The 20,182-nt window shown below is 39.2% G+C and overlaps 1 protein-coding gene across 3 annotated transcripts in view; it reads left to right on the forward strand.

Annotated features, from left to right (window-relative positions):
* Window positions 1–16,809, forward strand: part of Inpp4b (inositol polyphosphate-4-phosphatase type II B) — a 373,594-nt gene extending 356,785 nt beyond the window's left edge. For 2 of the 3 annotated variants that reach the window (XM_035442519.1, XM_035442521.1), the window contains one exon: window positions 15,258–15,432. In XM_035442519.1, coding sequence (XP_035298410.1) covers window positions 15,258–15,432 — 175 coding nt within the window. Of the gene's footprint in view, window positions 1–15,257; window positions 15,433–16,676 lie in introns of those variants that run through there. The other variant, XM_035442520.1, reaches the window with a different exon arrangement.
* The last annotated feature ends 3,373 nt before the right edge of the window (window positions 16,810–20,182 follow it).

Consider the following 20,182-nt stretch of genomic DNA (forward strand, 5'->3'; position numbering starts at 1 on the left):
ATATAAACTGAAATGTATAAAAACTCAAAGCAATTCCACTAGAATCAGGAACAAGGCAAGGCTGTCTACTCTTTTCATATCTATTCAATATATTACTTGAAGTTCTAGCTACAAACAATAAGACAACTAAGTAGATCAAGGGGCTATAATTTGGAAATGAATAAGTCAAAGTATTATTTGCAGATGATATGATAGCATACATAACGGATCCCAAAAATTCTACCAGAGAACTCCTATAGCGGATACTGTTGTAATCTCCAATCCCTTATTAATAGGATTAACTTCTCTAGAGGAATCTCTGATTTATAAACCAAAAATCTAGGTAAACATTAAAGTTTGTCCATTATTGAAATCTACTTGGTTCATTTTACACTTTCTGAACTTAAGATAATACAGACTTCAATGAAGATAATCATAATGTACCTTCTTTCTGGATATAAACCACTTTAGTATAATGAGACATATCTAACCTGTACCGGTTATTTTTTGTTTAAAAGTGACAGAAACTATAGTCACCTGAGGAGAGGAAACCTAAATTGTGGACTTGTCTCCATCAGAATGGACTGTAGGCATGTCCATTAGGGGTCATTTTCTGGATTGATGATTGATGATTCACTCATGGTGTTTATCACAACAAAGAAATCCCCATTATATCACTTTCCTACACTTGTATCCTTTGCTTAGCTGCTATCCTCCCTCTGTGTCTTTGAATTCTTGTTCTTGTGGTTTAGTTCCATGGTGGCCACACCACCAGACTCATCATCATGTAGGATGAATTGTGTTATATGTCCTGAGGACTACCTAGGAAATGACAGCTCAGTCACATGTGTGAGCTCCACTCCTCCTAGTCCTTTAATATTTCAGCACAAAACTGGGTCATGGGCCTCAATGGTGTGTAAAACCTGTGGCCTTGGGGCCTCCTCTGTTAGGAACAGGTCATGAGCCCTACAATGTGTTAAGCTTGTGGAGTGAAGAGTAGCTCTGTGAGAGAGTGCTCATGAGCCCCACAGTGTATAAAAGTTGAGGAGTCAGTGAGTTCTCTGTTAAAGATAGGCTATGAGAGCAGACATTTATGTGTTAGAGCTACAGTCTCATTAATCCATTTGTTCTGCACATAGTCCCAGTCCTGTGCCACTTCGACTGCTAATGAGCTAGCATTCCTTCCTACAGCTTTGAGCTTCAGATGAAAATACAGAGGCTGGAGGAAGAGGACCTCTAGGAGTCTCTCTTAATGCCAACAATTTGAGTGGAAGGGGGGCTTTAAGCAAATTATAGGGAATCTAAACAAAAGAGGAATATAGTGTGGGAGTGGGCTTTGGGGGGAGTACTCCTTTTCAAGCTGTGTACCTGCCTGTGTCTTACTCAGCTGAACAAACAGCCAATACAGAATGTGACTTCTGAATGATATGTCACAAAGCTCTAAGAAAATAGGTAGGAGATAATCATTGGTACCCTTAGAATTATCCTGGTAATTCTAGAACAAAGCTGCTACAACACTTTTTATTTTTATCCAAAAAGCTAACTCCAAGCAATTACCACAGTTGGCTCCGGGTGGTACTTTTACTCTTCCTGATGGCCATCTGTTTGGCAAACAGCATGGCCGTTTCCAACATTATTGTGGCACATTGCTTTAAGTGACACAAATGATGGCTCTGTTGGACCCAGGGTGATTATCTGCTTCAGTGTTGTTACAAAAGGGCACAGAGAAAAATTGAAAATGTACCTGAGAAAACACTGCCTCTTCTTAGAGTTTACCCCTGCAACTCCTGTCGTACGTAAGTTCTCTGCAGGTGGGTAGTCATATGTTTATTCACCTCTATCTTCACTGTGCACCAGCACCCAGGAACAGAAGGCAGACAGGAAGTGAGGCCAGGCTCAAAGCCTTCTCTAGCAACACACTTCCTTCAGCATGACTCAACTTCATAAAAGTTCTAGAACTTTCCACATAAGTGCTACTAGCTGTGGACCAAGTATGCAAGCACAAGCAGCATCTGGGGAGTGTTCTACATTCAAACCACAGTGCCTCTCATGAGAAGGAAGGTCTGATGTAAGATGAGTCATTAACACCAAGAAGAATGTCAGCCTACCTCATGGCCTTTGATGCTAGTCAAATGCCTAACTGCATAACTCAGAGGTGAGAGCTAGACAGACAATTTTAAGATTCATCAGCATAAAATAATGAGACATTTAAGGAACTTTTTAAAGTAGAGAAAGTAGAAACTGAGCATGGCACACACCTGTAATCCCAGCATTTGGGATTCACAGGATGAAGGACTGATGCAACTGAAAGACCAGCCTAGTCAGTAATGAGTTCCCTACCAGCCTTGACTATGAAGTGAGACCCTGACTTATACAGAATGAAGGTAAGAGAGTTGTCTTACATCCTTCATGATTCTACATCATAAGAGACACAAAGAAAGCGATAAACAGCCGTGCACCTCCTCAGGACATGCTTTGTTTACACACATACAACAGACTTATCTAGGGGAGAGAACCAGAAGGTCCCTTTAAAATTGCTTTATTTACTCAATTTTCCTATTGTGAAAGTACCGTGTACTTTTGTGTACAGGAACCCTGTGAAAGATATGAATGTTCTCATATTAAAGGGAAGATAGGAACCCTGTGAAAGATATGAATGTTCTCACATTAAAGGGAAGAAATTGTGCACTAATGGAGTTAGATACTAAGGAGCCAGACTGTTTCCTTTCGTGTTTTTCCTGCCTACATTTTTATGTGCACTGTACCCTATTAGTAATATCTTCTCATGCCCCTGGATACTTAGAAAATACAGGAGGCTACCATTTAATGGTATGCATGGGTGTCTGGTTTTATTTAGGAGTTTCACAACAGAGCTAGAGTGAGGCAGTTGCATGGCAGGGCTTCCTGTTCCACCAGGGAAGTGAGGTAAGGATGGCAATGCCCCATTACTCTCTGTGGAGGTTCACCAAGATGGAGATAAGCCTTAGGATTTGAGCATTAATTCCAACTTAATTGAGAGTATATCAGTATAAACGTCAAGAGGTTAATAGTTAGAGGGTGACACTATGGTGGTTGGCAGGTGAAAATGTTAGCAGTGTTTTAGTGACCACTCGGATCTGCTCCTTTTTGTAGGAGTTTCTTTACAAATGAAGTCATAATTACATAGTTACTAGACAATGTATATCTTTACATATGTACCCATACTTTGCAGAAGTGCCCTATTTATTTTGTCCACTATGGTATAGAAGTTGTAATGTATTTAGAGTTTTGTTTCTTGGTGTGTGTGTGTGTGTGTGTGTGTGTGTGTGTGTGTGTGTGTGTGTGTGTGTGTGTGTGCAGGTGCACATATCCATGCACTCATGTTGGAGAGTCAGAGGAGAATATCAGTGCAGGGTAAAGAACTCTGGAACTCCCAAGAGCCTTAGCAGCTGAGGTAATAGGCACAAAAAGCCATACTAGGTGCTTATGAGATTTCTAGGGACCTGAACTTAGGCCATCATTCTTGGGCAGAAAGTGTTTTTACCACTGAGCTACCCCCCAAGCCCATATTTCTTTTTAATGTCTTTTAAATAAGCAGCTGTGGACATTTCAATTTTTCACTGCTCAGAGAAGACAATCTGATTTTGAGCTCTGGTCATGCCATGAGTTTTGCCTGGCACTAGAACCTGGCACTATCTACATCAGTCATCAGCTTGCCCTCCCCATCCTTTTCCTCCCCTGCCACTGAACATCTTCACCTCACTGCATCCAAACGCACTGCACGAAATCCCACATCTTTGAAGAACATGGCTATGCCAAGTTTAGCTTCCCTTCCACATTCCACAGCTGGTCCCCTGGGCACAATCCCCTACCAGTTACACAAAATTCTTCTGGCACAGTCTCTGACCCTTTGTCCTCTGCCAAGGCACTGTTGTGTGTGTACCTCATGCCCCTCATTTCTTTCCCTCCCTTTTCTTCTCCTGCCCCCTCTATTTCTCCCTCAGCCCTCACACACCCTGCTACTATGAACTGCCCTTCCCAGGGGACACTTCATATTTTCCTTGTCATGAAAGAAGGCAAGTCGATTTAGCTCAGGCAAGACTATACTATCAATAGTGCTGAATGTCCCTGGAGCCTATGCTTCAAACTCCAGCCTCAAAGAACATGAGGAAGAAGGAAAGAATAGAGAGAAAACCTTAAACAGATACATCAAATTCATTTCACCATGCCTTGCATATACTAAAAACCAACCTGCATGTTTCACATTAACCTTTTTTTTTTGTATTGTTTTGGAGCCTGTCCTGGAACTCACTCTGTAGACCAGGCTGGCCTCTAACTCACAAAGATCCACCTGCCTCTGCCTCCCAAGTGCTGGCACTAAAGGTGTGAGCCACCAATGCCCTGCTCCCATTAGCTTTTTTTTGTAAGGTGGTACCCCCCTTTTTTTAATTTAGAGGCACTCATATTTGCATATCCATCCACCCATTCCCTTGCCCTTCCATCCTCCCATGTTCCCCACCAAGACCCCCAACCCATCCCCACCTCCTCCCCAGGGATAGTGAGTCCCTCCACGGGGGACCATCAAAATCTATCATAGCCTTTGGGGGAGGGCCTAGGCCCTCCTTGCTGTATCTGGCCTGCAATGGTATCCCTCCATGGAGAATGGGCTCCCAAAGTCCATTTGTGCTCTAGGGAAAACACTGCCTCCTCTGTTATAGGTCCCATAGACTGTCTTGGCCTCATAGCTGGCACCCACATTCAATGCGTGTTCCCCAGCTTTATGACTAGGGTCTCCATTCTCTCACTAGGTCAGGTCAACTGTTTCTGCGGGTTTCTCCAGTAGTCTTGGCTCCTTTGCTCATCCCTCCTCCCTCTCTGCAACTAGATTCCAGGAGTGTGGCTCAGTGCTTAGCTGTGGGTGCCTGTTTCTGCTTTGATCAGCTACTGGATGAAGGCTCTAGGAACGGTAACCAAGGAAGTCATCAGTCTCATTATAGGGGAAGGGCATCAATGGCATCCTCTCCACCACTGCCTGGATTCTTAGTTGGGGTCATCCCTGTGGATTCCCTACCATTTCCCCTGTGCCAGACCTCTCTCCAAACCTATACTGTCTCCATCAAGGCATTTCCTTTCTTGCCCTCTATTCCTCCCCCGTCTCAGTCCTCTTGTTCTCCTCCCCCTCCCCTTATCCCCTTCTTCCCTTCTTACTTCCTTCCTCCCTCCACCCCGTGCTCCCAATTTGCTCAGGGGTTCTTGTCCCCCTTCCCTTCTTCTAGGGACTATGCAATCTTTTCTTGGGGGTCCTCCTTCCCATTAGCTTTTTATACACACAAAACTAAACATAAATATGTTACCTTAATGTTTCTCCTTGGTCCTTTAACTCATTTATAATATCATTGTCTGGATCTGATACAAATGCTCTCCTTTCTAAAATCTAAAGACCAAAACCAGTTCTCTGATAAGAACCTGATGGAAGCAATCATACTTAAAACTCATTATATACCCCTAATTCTGTTTCTTTTATAGTGATTGAATATATGTTCATTCCTGCTATATGTTTACAAATTGTAATTCTGAGTACATGTACTTTCTTTTTAAAACTTTCTGTATACATCACCTGAAAGTATGACCACTCAAATGCTTGCCAAGATATCTTCTTGATATCATCACTTTCTATGTATTTTGTGAAATGAAAGCATCAAAAGAGAACCAAAAAGTAGTATCAGTGAAAATTAAATTATGTTATCTAAAATATTAGTTTTAGTTTATTTTAATCCCCAAACAGAATGACAAGAACTATATTAGAGACCAAATAGTTGTCATCCTGGATGGGATTTTATTACTTCCCTTTTACCTATTATATCTTAGTGAACTTCTACCTCTGGAACATTGCATCATCCTGCATCTGAGTGATCCCAGGAAACATGTTTAAAGGGACAACAGTAATGACAGGAAAGGGATTCAGTTTATTTAAATAAGATCTGGAGTTCAAAGCCTCTACCTATTGCTTGGTTGTGCTCTATAAAAGTTTATAGTCTATACAAACCAATGCCCTTTCCATTTTGGTCATCTGTAAGGAACAAATAAAGGAAGTCAGTTTTCTCATGGTAGCATGAGCAGCATACATCTTTCTCTGCTTCACACACTTCTCTGCATTTTAAGGATGCACATATACTCTTTTCACCCATATTAAGTCACAAACATTCTTCCCAAGCTTGAGGCCATTCCTCCTCCTCTGATAGGGAAGGGTCCCAAACCCCACTTGCATCTCCCTGGTCCCCTTGCACTAGTGTCCTCTGACTTATATTGATCCTCTCCATAGAACCCCATGTCCAGTAATTCATGCAGTGTCACTTGAACAAAACTCCCACTTTCTCCAAGTGGGAGACATCTTAAATAGCCCAAGCTGATTCACTCCTTGGAATCAAACTTATCTATACTTATTGTTATAAAATAGATAACCCACATCCAGTACTTCTGTAAAAATGAAAGTGTATCTTTCAAGTCACTTTCTTTGAAGATTTAAAAATATTTTGTTTACATTTATTTTTTTGCATTCATCTATCTGTGTGCACACATGTACACTTGCATGAACATGTATACACACACACACACACACACACACACACACACACACACACACACACACGTCCACACAAGCCAAAATAGCCTAATGGATTTCCTAGAATTGGACCTGCAGGGAGTTTTGAGCCTCCTAGCAGGGGTGCTGAAAATCTGTCTCAGGTTCTCTGCAAGAGCAGCTTGTGCTCTTAAGCACCAAGTCATCTCTCCAGCCCTAGATCAGAACTGTTCTTAGAGTTCACATTCTAAACTCAACTCAGGATTACATTAGAAAGAAAAAGAACATTTTAAATGTGGCTGGTGACCCTGTGGCTGGCCATAAAAGCTTCCCTTATCTCTAGGTCAATAGAAATTACCTAATCCTAGGTATCGTTTATTAAAATTGAACATACATTTAAAATATCTGCATAGTTCTTATACAGTCTAGATGTCTTCTCTTAATATTCTAACTATAACCCATAAGTTTGAAAAGTACTGGAAGATCATTTGTCATCATGTATATTTGTATGTGTGGTTCCGTTTAACATACTCATTGAGTCTTCCTGTAGTTATCCAGTCTCATGAATCTTGAGCTAACTTGAGTAAGAAAAAAAAAAACATAAACAAACAAACTTCTCTCCTTACCTGGGACTATGATATAAATAAAACATGGACCAGAGAAATTAAGGAAGCTTTCTTTTACTTGCTGTATAAAAGCCAAGGGAGGGCTCTTTTTCCTCCAGTATTAAGTGTTTAGATTCAAATGGAAGATGTCTTTTAAAGTGATTTAAAATTTGAGGGTGTTTGGTTCTCTGATTGCTTGTACCATTCCCACTGCTCTCATGGGTGCCCAGCATGTATCACACTCATTTACAGTGATGGGAAAATTCAAACTCTTAGAGAGTTCAGAAGCAGGGGTTAAAACATGGTTCTCTATGAACATTGATTCATAAGTGATTATTGAGTCACATAAAGCTCTTTAAGATATTGGCTTTAAAATAATGGGTCATAATTCCAGGATGGTATTTCCACAACTCCAAACTTAAAGAAGGCAATTAAATATGAAATGGTCTCAGATTGATGGTCAGAGGAAAAATTTTTGCTTTCAATTAGTTTTAATTTCTGACTTTCCTTTGAGGAGCCTGAAGTAGCATAGCAGTTAAAGAAATACAATATCAAATAGGAAAACTATTAATAATTATCCCAAAAGGCAAGCAAGGCATCCGAACTTTTGGTGCATAGTTTTAAAAGATTTGAGAGAATACCAGTGGTGAGTGGTTAGGACCTGAACATTCAGAATTTTGTATAACAGGAAAAAATGAGGAGAAAAGCAAATATTACCAAGTTATGTATACTGAGTTTTGTTTTATAAATCATCTACTCTTATAGGTAGGAGTGTATTGAAAAATGAGACATGTCTTTTACTTGTTCCTATTCTAAGTGATTTGTTTCAACATGGGTTTGAAGATTATTTTATAGACTTCATATTCGGTCGCTGCCCTTAAATGTCTGATCATGTTGCATTTTTTCTGGGGCAACACTGAGATTTACTTTCATGATGCTACCTAACACTAATGGCACAGAATTGTCAGAGTGCCTTGAAAGGTTGCCACTAATTGCTTACCTAGTGAAGCAATTGCTAATATTATTACTGAGAGCATCCTTTACATTATGTGCAGGCAGAGTCCTTAAAAACCCATTGGTGTCCATGAAGACTTGTCCATTGTTGCTATTCTTGGCAGGAATAAAGGAGGTGATCCCAAGACCGCATGTCTTCTTTGTTGCACATCACTACCTTCACACATCAAGCAGCTCCGTGACCAGATCACTTTGAATTCTAGATGAATAATATGATGATTATACCGGAGGCAATTTTAATGTATTACTCTAATCTCCAGAGATGGAAGTTAATAAGCAACAAATTAATTTGATTCTAAAATTTTCCTTCCAAAACCAAAACCCTTTGACTTAGTAATATTGACTTGGAAAGCATATGCAGCATTCCGACTGTAAAATATAAAGTGTTTCTTTGATTTGAGTTGTGGGAGGGGGTGCAATCTGATCTAAATTAGCACTCTGAACTTGGAGTAAGGACCATTATTAGAAAACACTTTCTCACCCTTAGTATTTCTTTTTTCTATTGGTCTGAGTGCTCTATTCCTCAAGTAGTGCCTATTTATAGTATAACCCCAGTAGGAAAGAGGGCACTTCTGAGCTTAATGCTCATAAATTGTAGATGATATTTGAACCCAAATTTTCAATCAGGATGTAACATGTGCACTGTAATAAATGAATAGATAGGTAGATACACGGTTGATAAATGATGATGAAGAAGAAGGAAGAAAAAGAACAAAAGGAAGGAAGGAAGGGGGGATTTCAATAGATGACTGTTCTCTTAAGGGAGGATTGAAGAAGCAGAATGTCAAAGTTGCAGAGATAACCTTCACTTTAAAACTGGACAAGTCAGAAGGACATATTAGTAAAGATGGATTTAGCAGAATCTCTTATGCTATGCGACAAAGTCAGCAGGAGTCTAATCAAGCAATATGAAACAAAGGGAACACAGGCTATCCCCAGAGCCATACAGACGGCGCACACAGCAGCCATGGGACTGTTAACTCCAGTCTCTTCAAAGGGAAAAGCCAAGTTCCCAGGGACTGAATTCTGAACTCCTTTGAGGCTCCAGGCCCAGCCCCAGACTGTCCTTGCCAAGTCCAATCCTGAACAAGGACACAGAACTAGGTTCCTTTTGTCCTTTCATAAGGGCCTCTGAGAAAGCCTTGGATTGGTCCAGCTCTCAACAGCTCTTCCTATTTTATTTCTTAAGGCCAGATGAGTTCCTGGTGCCTGGATGTTTAAAAGACTCCTAAGTTGTCTGAACTAACAAACATTTCTATCGGATTATTAACATAAGCATTTGAATCATAATAGTGAATGAATGTTGAAGGGTGTAAAAACAAGTGAAATTCCTAAAAGTGTACATAATAAATTTTTGGTCAGCTTAGGAGGGGAATTTATACAACTAGTGAAGGGACAATTGATACAGGTAATTTAGAATTGTCCCCCATTTTCTGGAATAGAGGAACTCCCATTTAGTAACATATAAGGGAGGTTAACATAAGCACTAAGTCCAATGTAAAAGGTTGTCCATATTAGAATTGTTCTTTTTTTTTTTTCTGTAAGTCTCATAGATGATCACTCTGTCCAGGGCTGTCTCTAACAGCAAAAGGTCCAGTTGAGCCTGTTTCTCTGGAGACATTATAACAGGATATAACCAATGAAGAAAACTTGGAAGTTATCATCCAGACCAGGAGGGCACATCCAGAACAAGTCAACCAGCACACTAGGTCATCCACTCAGAGGCACAGTGTTCTTTTGAACCATGATGAAGCATGCCCCCAAGGAGCTTCTCATTCTGTAACCGGGGACCAGATTCTCACTGCACACTGGGAAATATCCATTGATGGGGAAACCTGTGGGTGATTAGAAACCAGAAAACTCAAGTGAGAAATAAATTGTCTATGTCTGAGAAACTATACTTTAGATTTCTCCTGGACTCCAAAGACATAGGACATACATGTCATCCAGATAGAAGGATATATATGTATTGAGCCACCAATGACAAACACATAAGAATGGTTGATGATTCCCTAGGGTAGCCAAAGAGAGAAGGGCAGAGATTCATATGAGAAACACAAAAAAGACCAAATACACAGCTCTGATATTTTTAACTTTGTGTGATATTTTAATAGCCAGTTATTTTTAAAGAAACTTTGATTTGGCATATATTATAGACAGTTTTTGTAACTGTTAATCTTAGACATTGTGAACTTTAATATCAAATACATTATCTTTTAATTCTTATCCTCTATATGCCTATAGACCTTATTAGGACGTTTTAAAACTTATAAACACATTTTAGTTTTTTATTTTATGAACATATATATATATATATATCAATTTTATAAATAAATCTTCACTTATTGAAATATTTTTACTTTTTATCATCATATAAATTTTATATTTAATACCAAAAGACTTTATATCTATATAGACAGCTCCCCCCTTTTTATATAAAATTTGCTTGAAAGGCCTTATTGGAGCAAATGTCCAATGAGATTAAGATGAGCAGAGCCCCTTAGTGGCAGCAGTTTTGAATTTTTGCTGTCTAGTTCTCTTTGTTGGTATGTTCGTGTTATATATCATGTAAAACTATCAAAATTAAAACAAAATGTTAAAATCATAAAATCTTTTAGTTAAAGGAAGCTAACTAAGGTAGTTAAAAGAAGAAGTAGGGTTTGTGTGTGTGTGTGTGTGTGTGTGTGTGTGTGTCTTTACTGTTTGTTTGCTTGTTTTTATTTTTTTTAAGAAATGAAGAAAAGATGGGCTGTGGTGGAGCACCCCTTTAATCCCAGTACTTGGAAGGCAGAGGCAGATGGATCTCTATGATTTTAAGGCCAGCCTGGTCAGCTAGTTCTAGGACAGCTGATGGCTGAGGCTAAACAAAGAAACCCTGTCTCAAAACAAAACAGGCATGCAAGGAAGGAAGGAAGGAAGGAAGGAAGGAAGGAAGGAAGGAAGGAAGGAAGGAAGGAAGGAAGGAAGGAAGGAAGAAAAAGGGAAAGAGAAAGTTAACTTTTCCATCTCCTTAAGGAAGGTTACCAGCTCTGGTCCAGTGTTTATTTTGTATTTTCCTATTAGTCTTTTTCTTCTCCTTTCCCCTGTCATAGTCATAAAACCGGTTTGGCCCAAGAAAGGGAGTAAATATACAGAGGAAAAAAAACATGCTTGAATATGAAATGGGAGGGCTAAGCTCCAGATTTCAGAGGCAGCATTTCCACTCTAACAGAAACAGGACAAGCTGACAGCGGTGCCGACTCTGCTTTACAAGCAGGGGTTCACTAGCCCTACAGCATCCAAATTTGAACTGGTAAAACCCGACATGCTGAAATGAAAGGAGTGGAAACAGAAAGGATGCTTCACGTGGGAAATGTTCTCAACATCTGGCATGCTGAAGTGGTTTGAGTCTGTCTCTGTCCCTCACCTCAGGTATTTTGCCCCACCTGCCCTGCTTGGAACCCAGCTGCTCCTTGAAGACCTGCTGCACTGAGGTGGGGGGCAGGTCTCCCAGGAAACCCTAGGTGGGGCCACTTTACCAAGGAACCAGGTGTTCTGTTGCCCCTTGAGCAGGCATCCAGCCTGCTCAGCCTCTGCCAGGGTGTTTCAACTGCCCTCCTCTTTTTCCCTGCTGTAGTGGGAAAAATCCAGAAAGATCAAGCAGGTGTTTTGCCCAAAATATCAGGAGGCTTTGGCTCCTGCAGCTTCCCCAAATGAAGAGTGGAAGGCTTTAATAGAAGACCTAATAATCTTGTATGATAAAAGAGGAGGGGAACTTGCCTCAGATAAATGAGGCAGAGCCATTTCAGGTGATTTTAAAACAGTGTTATCCGAAAAGGAAACATTCTCCTTTCCTCTGAGGTATCATGAAGGGAAAGTAATGGAGAACTGGCCCAGCTTTCTCATCCTCAGAGCCTTTTATCTCTATTTTTCAGCCTTTCCCCCACATCTAATGTCTGGGAGTCTGTTTTGGAGTAGAGTGCTCAGATCTACAGTGATATTGAATTATAAGTGAATCAACTTTTCTGTGGATCCAAACAATCTCTGATCAAATTGTACCGTGCAAACTTGTGAATAAAAACCCATGTAGCATATGTAGCATTAGCTCTGTCTTTAAACAGTTACCTACACCTTTCCATGTCTTTAAGTTTCTAGAACCTTCTTCAGGGAACCAAGGGCAGAGTTTTTGAATGAAAGGAAACACAGTAGCAACACATTACCAAATGAGAAAGCATGCAGAAGCAAAGGATCCTGCAAGCCAATGATTCTCAGCCCCACTGATGCTGCAACCCTTTAACACAGTTCCTCATGTTGTGGTGACCCCAATCTCATTATTTTGTTGCTCCTTCATAACTGTAATTTTCTACTGTTATGAATCATAATGTAATTATCTGTGTTTTCTGATGGTCTAAGGCAACCCCTGTGAAAGGGTTGTGCAACCTCTAGAGGGTAGAAACCCACAGGTTGGGATCACTGATCTAAAGAAACAACTGTGCTCTTAAGAATTTTGCTATCCCATGCTTTACACTGATGTTTCAGCCTCCTCCTTCCGGCTGACATCTTTTATTTATCTATACATCATGGCAGCACCTACTCTTTCTCCTGTACTCAGGTGTCTCTGTTTGGGTGCCATTTTGACCTGAACCAGCAGGTCATTCTTCTGAGAGAGAAGACCAGGGGGTCAGATGATAAGGAGATGAAAGACAGAGAAGATAAAATTTTGGGTCTGGATGTCTTGCTCAAGCTATGTCTTATGTCAAGCAAACTTATTAAGATGTACAGCACCTTATATACTGCTTCCAGGAGACAAATGGGACAGAGTCAGTGGAATCTATCATACAATGGAACTAAGTCAGCAGGAGGCTAGTCAAGCAGTGTTATCCAAATGGAACACAGGCATTACAGACAGAGCATGAAACATCCATGAGACTGATAACTCTAGTCTCTTCGAGGTGAAAAGCCAAATTCTCAGCAACTGAATCCTTGACTCCCTTGATATTCCAGCCCCAGCCCCAGACTGGCCTTTCCAAGTCCAATCTGAGCAAGGACGCAAGGATGCCAGAACTACGTTCTTTTTGTCTTTTCATCAGGACGTCTGAGAAAGCCCTGGATTGGTCCAGATCTCAGCAGCACAGCAGATACAAGTGTTTGCTGTATGTGTGTGATTTCAGGGCTGACCACTTGGTATGATCCATTTGGTGAGCTCTTTCCTGGAGAAGGCTACTTCTACCACTCTCAGCATTCCTTAGTTGCCTGCAGTTCTTTCCCTCAGGTGGAGGTTCCATGAGAGTTGCCTAACGTTATATAGACTGAGCACATTATTTATATAATTTAGGAGTGTGTGTGTGTGTGTGTGTGTGTGTGTGTGTGTGTGTGTGTGTGTATGTGTGTGTGTGTAATAACAAAATAATAGACACCATAAACTTGAGAGAGAACAAGAAGGAAAATATATAAGGTGGATTGGCTGGAGGAAAGGGAAGGGAAGAATGATATGATTACATTGTAATTTCAAATTGTAAAACTGAAACTATAACAAGAGCATTTGCTGCTCTTGCAGGAGACCTGGTTCTGTTCCTGGTATTCACATGATGCCTTACAGCCATCTGTAAGTACAGTTTGGCCTCAGTGGGCTCCAGGCTTGCATAGTGATACTTATACATACATGCAAACATATTTATCTTTAGTACTCACCCAGAGGACCTGTGTTCAATTCCCAGAACCCACGTGGTACCTTAATAATGTCTGTAACTCCAATTCAGAGATCCAACACCTTTCTCAGGCATCCACAGCCACGAGGAATACACATGATACACTTATATACATGAAGGAAAAATTCCCAAACACCCAATATAAAAATATTCTTTTAATTAAAATCAAAAAATAAATCTAGTTCATAAGACATTTGGGGGAGAGTGGAACAACTAATCAAATTACTTGTAAACTTGAGAACATGAATTACTCCAATCCAAATTTACCTCCAAATGAATGGTGTTTTTCAGATACTCTAGTTTGTCTTGGGTTACAATGCTTGGGTATTAATGGACAGAGAGAGACGAGCCTGAGGTAAAGTACCACTGACCCAGAGTATTGAACATTACTCTGTGAGATGATTGTGATGTTTGTGATCACTGTTGGTGTCAGAACCTGGGCAAAAATCGGTATACCAAGTTTTTGGGGAATGTGCATGCTTAGAGAGGGACCCCAGCTAAGGTGCCTGTATGAAGTCCAATCCCATAAGATTAACAACTTGCAACTGTGAACAAATCCAGGAGAAGCTAATAGAGAGGAAACTTCTTTCCCATTGACTATAATTGAGATATTAATTTTGTGTTTTAGATTTGTCATAATTAAAACTGACTTTAAGAGAAATATTTTCTCTTTCACAGGACATACATGATGTGAGGAATTAAATATTTTGTTTCCTGAAGTATAATTGCTATATGATTCTGTTTTCATAAAACAGGGTGTAGTGCTAGCTTTGGATGTATAAATAAGATGAGCAGAAGACAAAATGATTCATTGGCTGATCTAACAATAGCACTCTGGACTCTCAGTGGGATTTTCTTAAACTAATAATATGGCTGGCAAAGATGACATGTCAGGTGCCTCATTCCTTTCAAAGACCAAATCATGTCAAGAAATCACTTTACAACTTTAAATACATTACACAAGACACAATACCACAAGAAGGTGTACTTAATGTGCCAAACACATCTACTTGTCTCCAAAGTCCTGTTTCATTTCATCATGATTCCATTTCCCAATGATGTATTTATCAGGTCACTTTATCTGACCTGTTCCATCATTTAATTTTATCCATGTAGTCTTGTTTACTGGTGCCATTATGCCACCCAATTCTTCCTTCTGCATGTAACTCTGCCCTCTGTCAGTATCACCATGGTGTTTTTCCTCCAAAGATCACGGGGAATATTCTCTTTAAAAGTGTTTGTCCATGTAGTACAGAGAAAAAATACAGATGCACATGGGGCTGCTTAGTATAAAATCTTCTGATGCATATGTATTGCATAAGATAATATTTATGTTTTATATAAGGTTACATGTGATGCTCTGCAAATGCTATTCTATTTTCTTCTCTCCTCTCATTCCTCCCTGTTTAACAGCAGACAAACCCAGGGAGCCTTGAATGAATCCGATGACCCTGAGACAGGCTGTCTAACTGATAACAAGCCAACTTCTCGACACTTCTACCCTGTCGCCTTGCTTCTCGTCAGTTCACACCTGCTTGTTGTGTGGCTTATTTTAAGTCTTGCATTACTCTTAGCCAAATACCAATAAATTTTATGCTGTGTTCCTTTATTTTCTACAAATGACAATGGACTTTAATTCTGGGAACTATGTTGTAATATTTCTACACTTTCAGATTCACAGAATTTAAAAACAAACAAACAAAAAAGGAAATGTTTGAATTGTGGTTTTTGTTTTGTTTTGTTTTTCCTAAAACCTAAAAGGCAAAAAGTACTATGCATTAAGTGAATTATTTTGCTCTCTTGTTCACCAAAAAGTGTTTTCCCACTGTTAAGTAGCTAAAGATGTGTTTTCAAATTACAATCTTTGGAACAAGACAAAGACTAGAATCCTGAAAGCTTGAAGTTCTGAACCTCCCCTTCCCATGTCATGCATTAAATAAATTAGGACTGACATTGTGCAACAGTTAAACCCTGAGACAATCTGGGAAGCAGGAGGGTGCAGAGTTTCTTTCCACTGTGCTAATAACATAGTTTCGATAAGCTGATAGAAGTGTGTCTGCTTTCCCACTCTGGTCCTCCTTGTCTCTTAGTCATTGCAGCTTTTAACCTTCTTGTGTCAAGTAACTTTATGGAAAGAATGGCTATTTATGTTTTGTAATTAAATTAACCTGTTTGTAACTATTGTTTGGGTTGATTTGGCTTTCAAACTACTTTTCTATTCTTTTTAACAAGGTCTCATTTGTGTCTTGATGCGCCATTTTTAGCACCTGTGACTTTTGTACTGTGGTTGAGGAAAACTCTTCTTTTGTGAAGCTGATATTTGGAGCAGGGTGCTGAGAAAGCCATCTGCTCTCTTCACTGCATAGCTAAAACAATGAAGTCAAATAGGAACAGAACTTCCTTTTAAAAATCTATAGGGCCAGACTTAATAAATTAAATGCCTTATTCCTAGAGCTGCATCCTTAGGGCTATGTGTAGATTTTAATGTGTTTTAAGGGACTGATAGATAATTTGTGGAAAAGTTATACAAAGGCAGATATATTTATGAAGCTAAAGTATAGATGTATTGTGGAACAAATTATATTTAAAGAGTTTATCAAAAGTTAAATATCTGTTAAGAAACTTAATCATATCTTTCCGAAGGCAATAATGGTATTGAGCCTGGCCTAGGATTTAATTTTTGTAAGATGTATCATCACATGTGGGGGAAAAATGTAGAGTTGAATCTTTGTTATTTTTACTTGGACTGTTGCTGCAACTCTGCATTGAACAAATAAAGCATATTTATTTATTCTGTGTTTCATGAAGTTGTACTTTTTCCCCTTTCACCAGAGAAGGATGCCGTATAGAGAATGTACTGAAGAATATCAAATGCAGAAGGTATGCTTTCAACATGCTACAGCTGATGGCTTTCCCCAAGTGCTACCGACCTCCAGAAGGCACTTATGGAAAAGCTGACACCTAAGTTTACCAACATGGAAACAAACAGGAATACAGATGCTTTGCGGTTGGAAGAGCTCCACTTCTGTCTTTTTTGCTTTTTATTGTTATGAGTTGTGGGGTGAGGTACTCCTGGGTGTCGCTCATATCAAAACCAATGCATCACTCATTAAGAAAGTGACCCAGCACCGCTATGTCCAGTCTATCTTTTCTCCCTTGTGTTAACTCTAACTGGTTGGGGTTAGTTCACAAAGTTCAATTCCGTTCATAGGGTATTTTAATTAAACAAAAACATGTCTCGAGGAAACAAAGTGGCTCCGATGGTACCAGAGGTGACTCAGCAAATGAATGCCACACTCCATCCAAACTGTAGAGAGGATGCTATTTTGGAGTCTTGACTGTAGACAAGCTCACAGCCTAGCTTATTGGGCTTTATGAAATACATGCATAGTAAATGCAATTAGGTAACATGAACCCAAAGATGGGTGCAAACATATCTACAAACCATGTCATCCAGTTCACATCTGATTCCACCTTATATGCTGTAGATAAAAGTGTGATTACAAGCTATAAGGCAAAACCATGGATCTTTGAAGAACTCTGATGTGGGCTGTGAAACCCACCTAGAGACACAGCAGCATGGAACCTTTAATGGTGTGATGGCAAAAGACTTCAAGGAACTAAAATTGTGAAGAAATTTAAGAATAGTGTCCATCTGCTGGTACCCAAAATGAAAATCACCAGCAGTTTGAATTTCATTTGGGAAAAACCATAGAAGTGAGAGACTTTCCCTGGCAGTCCTCCTATGTGTGAGTTTGCAATCTATCATAGGCCAATATATTTGTAATATGGAACACTATAACATATATGAGTCATAAACAGTGATAAATTTCACAGTAATTTTTAGTTAACCAGGATTTCAAATTTGTCCTTGTAGAAAAATACCCCCATATATAAAATTACAAACATTCCAAATTTGTTGTTTCCTTAGAGACAGAGCACATTGTGTAAGACCACCAGTCAAAGAAGTGAGTAAACCAAGGCAGTTCACCTTGATGACTGCAGAAAAGCAATTACAACCACCCATAACATCTAGCTCTTGAACTTCCTAGTCTGTGACGTCTGTCTTCTCTAGACCAACTACACTAGCTCTGAGAATTCACAGAGGAGAGTCAAGTGGAAATTAGGGTTTATCACTGGAGTTGATGCTTAGAGCAAAGTGATATGAACAAAATCTGTATTCTTCCAATTCACACTGGAAAATGTTGTTCTAAACGTGTCTCTGAAGACACTAGAGGTTCCCTACACAGACACCTCTTTGTTGTCACATCACTCAAGGGTTGTACTCTATGTCTTTGCAGGTAACACGATAGCTGGCCTAAGATGCTTGCCGTAAAGGTTTTCCAGATAGATCTCTAGCCCATGTTGAGTTTTCAAAAGTCTGAAAAAGATGATAAGCCCCTGAGACTTCTATGTGCAATTATCCATTTCTCATTTTAGATAATAGGCCTGTGGCTATTGCCAAAGCAGTTGCCAAACTGTTTGTACCCTTTAAAATGAAAAAAAAAAAGCATCTAAACATGGAAATAATTATCTTAGTGTTGTGAGAGCTACTCTCATTTCAGTGATTTAATGTAATCTTTTAACTATTAGATTTTTAACTAGGTGGTAGGATTTGTGGTTATTCTCATTACTGTATTGAGTTTAAGATAAAAAGAGGTGTGATGACAGAGGTTTTGTGTCTATTTCTGGGTTTTTCTTAGTAACTTCAGGGTAGATATGCATCCCAGGATATTTTATATGATTATTAGTTCATAAATATTTTATAAACAATTTTTGTTTATATATTTTTATAAATTAACCTTCTTAACTCAAATATGCAAAATATTTATTAACTGGAAAGCCTATAGTAAGGTTTTCCAGTTTTGTATGAAATTTCATAGGACAATTTTTCTTTGTCAATGAATGCTAATACAGAAATATCAAAGTTAGACCTGTCTATGTATACATACCAAATGAACTTTTATTCATTGGCAGCATTAGCATCATTTCCTATGGGAATCTTACACCTGTACACCCTTTCAATAGAGGATCTTACCAAGAAAATTCTTATTTCCTAAGCATGATTGCTCTTCTCCAAATGCACTCAGACAACCCCTGCATGATTCATCATAAATGAAATGTTTTAAGATCTCCCTTGTACAAACAGAGGCGCAGTCATGCAGTTCTATGAGCTGCTGTCCTACTGTTCTATCCATATTTTTACTGAAAATTTGTATCGCAGGCATATCTAGGGAGAGCACATGGAGTCAAACAATCAAAAATGACATTTTTAAACAATACAATCTTCTTTCTCACAAATAAGATTTTATCCTACTCTCATCAAATGAAGGTATCAATTCTGGATTAACTATTTACAGAGAACCAGGAGAAACATGCTAAAAGCACAAAAAGATAAAGCCATGATTATTATCCAAAAGTCTAGAGTTGTGTGCATGTCTTCCAGACAGCTAAATATATACTTGAACAATCTGATTGAAGCAGAGCCATAATTGTGTACACTGGTTCACTGAATTCCCACCTCTGCTTTCTTCCTAAATATTGCCTTGAGTTTACCCACACACTGCATAAAACATCTTCTAGATGCTAACATCTGGGTAAGTCTGATAATCCATGATGCAGATGATGATTATGTAAAATCAGGCCACTCACCACTCCTAATACTCTTGGTTCTGACAAACTGTGGCTCCTTGAAAGCTGACATTGAATGGATGATTCACCCACCCCTTCATATGTTAGGTGGTTTTCATAAAGCAAGACTCCAAACAGTAAAGGGGGAAACAAACATGATTTTTTTCTAATCAAATCAAATCCCTCCCTATGTAAATGTGCTGTGACAAGAGACATTCTCACAGGTGTGCCCAAACTGGCCCTAGATGACTCAAGATAAGTGATCATCAAGTTTTCAGGAATTTTACAGGCTAGTTGCTACACAGTGCCATGGCTAACTGTAAGGTGTGAAATGAATTTATTAAAAGTAAAGACGACCACAAAACTTACCATTTCCTGTATTTTAAAAAACCACATTTTGCAGTTTAACCCCTTCTAAATGTACTTGGCTCTGGTGTTCCTGAATTGGGCAAATGCTGTATTGTAATACACAACCGTGAATCTCCTGAATCCACATTTAAGAACACAATGTTAGTATCTTGTAATCAGCCACAATGGGACTATTTACACCACAGAAACTGGCAAATTCTATAAACTAGGATGTTTGTATCTTGAAATAGCAGTTGTTAAGCATTTATCAAATAGCGTATGGCTCAATACCGCTATAACATTTTTTCTATAGAAAATAACAAATTTTTGAAGGGAAGTTACAATTATTAGAATGAGTT

Source organism: Cricetulus griseus, chromosome 3 (genome assembly GCF_003668045.3).
Source record: "Cricetulus griseus strain 17A/GY chromosome 3, alternate assembly CriGri-PICRH-1.0, whole genome shotgun sequence".
Lineage (NCBI taxonomy): Eukaryota > Metazoa > Chordata > Mammalia > Rodentia > Cricetidae > Cricetulus > Cricetulus griseus.